The sequence below is a fragment of the Babylonia areolata genome, chromosome 24 (genome assembly GCF_041734735.1).
Source record: "Babylonia areolata isolate BAREFJ2019XMU chromosome 24, ASM4173473v1, whole genome shotgun sequence".
In the NCBI taxonomy this organism is placed as follows: domain Eukaryota; kingdom Metazoa; phylum Mollusca; class Gastropoda; order Neogastropoda; family Buccinidae; genus Babylonia; species Babylonia areolata.
The window spans coordinates 48,973,960-48,978,959 of record NC_134899.1 but is presented as its reverse complement, the minus strand read 5'-3'; the positions used below and the strand labels follow the sequence as shown (position 1 = coordinate 48,978,959).

Genomic DNA, 5,000 nt, shown 5'->3' with positions numbered 1-5,000 from the left:
AACTACGCTGATGACTTCTACAAAACTGAAAATTTGGTTAAAATTGTTGTATGCTTCTGTATTGAGCTTTCAGTATTACAAGCGCAGTGCTTTCATTGCACACTGCCAACTTTCAGTTTGTCAACATCAACATTTGTGTTTACTGATATACATTCTGTCACATTCTGATCTTCTTGGGTTTTGTTTGTCATCATCATTATGATCTTCTTCTTCTTTTTCAATTTCACATCCTCCAGCTTCTTTTCTTCTCGTTTTGTTTTGCCTGTACCTCCATCCGTTGTCTGTCCAGTCCTATGTGTATGTTGGTGTGTTGGTATATTTGTTGGATTAGAAATAGAAACGGAGGAATTGTGTGTGTGTGTGTGTGCGAGAGAGAGAGAGAGAGAGACAGAGAGAGAGAGAGAGAGAGAGAGAGAGAGAGAGAGAGAGAACAAGAACAAAAACTTTAATCTCCAGGCCTCCGGCCCCTAGAAAGAGGTCAGAAGTACACAATATGGTGATCAAGCAGCGATAACACAATGTAAAATACATACTAACTTAAACCTGTAGAACAAAAGTGCTTCTTTTGCATAGTAAATTAATTCTAATTTTCTTCATTGTTGTCACGGAACTCCTGTCGTATCTTCAGGGCATTAAATATATAAACGCAGAGTTTACGAATACTGTAAACAGAACCATTCTTCAGCAAGTGAACATACGATTGATCTTCAGAGTTCAGATGTTTTTGCCACAGGTTATTGTAAAGGACACAATTGTTTATAAAATGGTTTTCATCTTCGACCACGTTACAACGTTTACAGGCGTAATCTGAATTACATTTGAATGTTCTTCTGAAAAATGATCCATTTATTGGGAGCAAACCAAGCCGTAATTTTACCAAACAGTCCCTAACACTCTTTTTATCCACAGTCAAAATATTGCTCACACTGAAAACCAGTTTTAAACAGTCTGTAGTTATGATATATATCTTTAGACATTACTGACTCGTCCCACTCTTGCATAAATATATCTTTCATTCTTTGTTTAAATAATGTCAAAAAAAATTGCTCACAACCAACGCCTTGTTGCAACCAGACATATTCAAACCCAAGTCTAAATAAAGTATTTTTTACTAAAGACACCCAGCATTTTTCCCCTTTCGTCCAGGTTAAACATCAAATATGTCTGTCTGGGTAATCGGTGCACATTCATATTCAACAACCTTAACCAGTACTTGATACACCTTATAGCACTATGACAGAGAGAGAGAGAGAGAGAGAGAGAGAGAGAGAGAGGGGGACAGATGAATACATTTGCCTAATGGTTGCTCTGTCTTCCGGCAGGTCTGATCTTTGACAGCAGCGCGGAGAGTCTGGCAGCAGAGGTGGAGCGGCAGATAGCGCTGAGCAACGGCAATGGGTCCAACATCACCCTGGAGCACCAGACGGTCTACGTGGATGCTGCAGACAGCTTCAATGTGTCCAGAGCACGTGAGGGCATGTTGTGTGTGTGTGTCACGATGCACCGTCACTTCTCTCCGCTTACAATGCTCACACACACAAAGAGTAATGATAAATACAGGATATTCTGTTTCATGTATAAATAGACACCTAAAAAGACAACATATTTACTTAAAAAAAAAAATCTGGGTGGAAGGGAAAAGAGGTGTGTTTTACTGAGCACACATCATAACTACAAGTGAATACAAACCCCTGAGGTTGCATATAAAGAGATGGGTCATTCCTAGCCAACAAGGAAACTGCGCATGTGCCACACACACACACACACACACACACACACACAGGGTGGGGAGGCGGGGATGGGGGGCGGGGGGGCGAATGAAATGGGTTGCTCTAAAGCTCACTCAGGAAATCACCATTAACTCTCTCCATACGAACGGCGAAAGAGACGACGTTAACAGCGTTTCACCCCAATTACCATCATCAAAATATTGCAAGCGGAAGGCTCTTATACTGAAGACGTGAATGTTGACAAAGAATACCACAGTTCTGACGACGGAAGCTAAATGTTGGGTCATTCAGACACCCACTGGACATCCGAGGGGTCTGTGTAGAGGAGAAGAGAGGACTGGCCGTACTGAGTGAGTTAAAAACGAAAATTTATGCAGCACAGCTGGTCTGATAAGGGCACCACGTCAATCTGTTTGTTGTGTAACAACCATCACTTCTGTACAAATCACACTGTCATTGTTATTGAACATTGTTATGTAACAACTATCACTTCTGTACTAGTCACACTGTCATTGTTATTGAACATTGTTATGTAACAACTATCACTTCTGTACTAGTCACACTGTCATTGTTATTGAACATTGTTATGTAACAACCATCACTTCTGTACAAATCACACTGTCATTGTTATTGAACATGTTTGTTATGTAACAACCATCACTTCTGTACAAATCACACTGTCATTGTTATTGAACATGTTTGTTATGTAACAATCATCACTTCTGTACAAATCACACTGTCATTGTTATTGAACATGTTTGTTATGTAACAACCATCACTTCTGTACAAATCACACTTTCATTATTATTGAACATGTTTGTTATGTAACAATCATCACTTCTGTACAAATCACACTGTCATTGTTATTGAACATGTTTGTTATGTAACAACCATCACTTCGGGACTACTCACACTGTCATTGTTATTGAACATGTTTGTTATGTAACAACCATCACTTCTGTACTAGTCACACTGTCATTGTTATTGAACATTGTTGTGTAACAACCACCACTTCTGTACAAGTCAGAGTGTTGTTGTTACTGACTGCCAGCAGAACTAGGCTGGACCATGTAGAACGTTTCATTTTCGTGAGGCGCGAGGTAGGATGCAAGGATGTTGTAGCATCATTTCTCATCTGCCCGTTATACCGTTGAACATGTCATCACGCCAACTGACGACACGCACATCCCGACACGACATCCCTGGACTCACTCAGCAACACGTCGTGATCGTTCTGAACGGTCTGTTCCTGTTCCTGTTTCTAAAGCCTCTCCGCACAGGCAGCTTTAAGGGTGTTCTTTTCAAGTTAGCAACTGTTTGACCGCAGTTCTCTCACACTAACCCCTACTCCCTCATTCCAACTCATGTGGGACCGAGCGAGCTGGCGGACAGAGAGAGAGGGAGAGAGAGAGAGAGAGAGAGAGAGAGAGAGAGAGAGAGAGAGAGAGAGAGAGAGAGTTAGAGACTGAGAGACTGAGAGATAGAGGGAGACGGAGACGGACAGAGACAGACAGAGAGACTGACAGAGAGACAGAGATAGAGAGATTGAGAGAGAGAGAGAGAGAGAGAGAGAGAGAGAGAGATACAGAGATACAGAGATACAGAGACAGACCGAGATCGAGACAGAGAGACAGATTTGACACACATGTATGCATATGTGGGCGTGTATTCAAACACTGCTCTAATGTCTTCGAACTCCAAAAGAAAGTGGAGGAAGTGTCAGCAGTTTGTCCTGGGATAAAAACTGGAAACCTCACAGTGACAGGCTTCCGCGATGGGAGAAAGGGGCAATAAGTGTTGAGTTATCCAAGGTGTCCAGCTATCTGGGGGAAAACGAAGGCATTACGGTTTGGATTTATCACTGCAACAAGCCACTTGCTGCATCACATGCACAACTTTAGGAGTCCTTCTGTGGTGTAATGTCTGTGTTTGTACCGCTGTGTGTGTGTGTGTGTGTGTCTGTGTCTGTATGTCTGTGTCTGTGAGTCTGTGTCTGTGAATAAATCGCTGTCTAATCGTTGCTGCGTTAATTTCTGTCGTCCTGTCTGCGCAGAGAGAGTGGTCAGTGCCGATAGCCGATCAGAGGGGCAGCGAGCGACAGCAGGAGTGGTGTGAGTCGCATCAATAAAGCATAGAGAGCGAGTGAAAGTGGGCACGGCACGTTTGACAGTGTAGTTAATGTGCACAGAACACGCTGCGTCATCAATCACTGCTTCTCCGCTAGACTTCTCTGGATGGCTTATTGCTTACAGCACGACTGTTGACACGTTTTCTTCTCTGTCTGTCTGTCTGTCTGTCTGTGTGTGTGTAAAAGAGAAACAGAAAAAAACACAGAGAGATATAGAGACAGAGAGATTTAGGATTCATGTACAGGCCTACGCCCCTTACGAAGAGCATGTGGGTATTATATCACATAACAACACATGTCTACAAATAACACGCTGTCAAACGCACATATAGCTAAACTGCACTCATTTTTCAAAATATAGAGCAACCAGTTTTCACAGAAGTAGAAATTTATCGGAATTTGAAAGCCTTGTATAAAAGAATTCGAACAGTTTCAGGGGAGACTAAGGACATTGATACGTTCAATTTAAACATTTCATGCTGTCTAAAATATTTAGGCTTGATGAATTATTCTCGAATATTCCTCAGAGATGGACATCAAGGAAACATTGCATTTCTTTTGAGTCTTTACATAATGGACAAATTAAATCACTGTCACTACATATTCTGTATCTATAATGATGGACCGCTATTTCAGAAATACCTCATCTGAATTATATATATATATATATATATATATATATATATATATATATATATATATATATATAAAATGTCTATCCATATTTAACAGAAAGTGAGGTTTCATGTCAAACGCACTGCATCACGTCATATGAAAACAAAATGTTTCACTGTTTTTGATATGGTCAGATCATTTCTGCCACCTACAATCAGTCGCTGGCGAAAAACACAAACAGGCGCTTTAAAGCTGCCAACACCTTGGTTTAACCAGACAAAACCAAAACCATACTCAGTTACGTATCTTGGATTCCCAATTAACCTTTCCTCTGGCATCTAGATGATGCAACAAGCTGTAAGCTTAACGGTGTATTCTGGTAACCTCCATTTGTAATATTCTGAACGAATACCTTTACCTGCAAAAACTAAAGGTATCGGAAATCCACTTGTTTTACCGTAAACTAAACAATAAGAAGTTTACCTATCAACACCTAAAACTGGCTGCAAGCTACCTAAGCATCAAAT

At 40.9% G+C, this 5,000-nt stretch overlaps 1 protein-coding gene across 1 annotated transcript in view; it reads left to right on the top strand.

Moving 5' to 3' along the window:
- Positions 1 to 5,000, top strand: part of LOC143298663 (glutamate receptor-like) — a 74,794-nt gene that overhangs the window by 11,979 nt on the left and 57,815 nt on the right. The window contains exon 2 of the mRNA XM_076611546.1: positions 1,323 to 1,469. Within this exon, the coding sequence (XP_076467661.1) occupies positions 1,323 to 1,469 (147 nt within the window). The remainder of the gene's footprint in view (positions 1 to 1,322; positions 1,470 to 5,000) is intronic.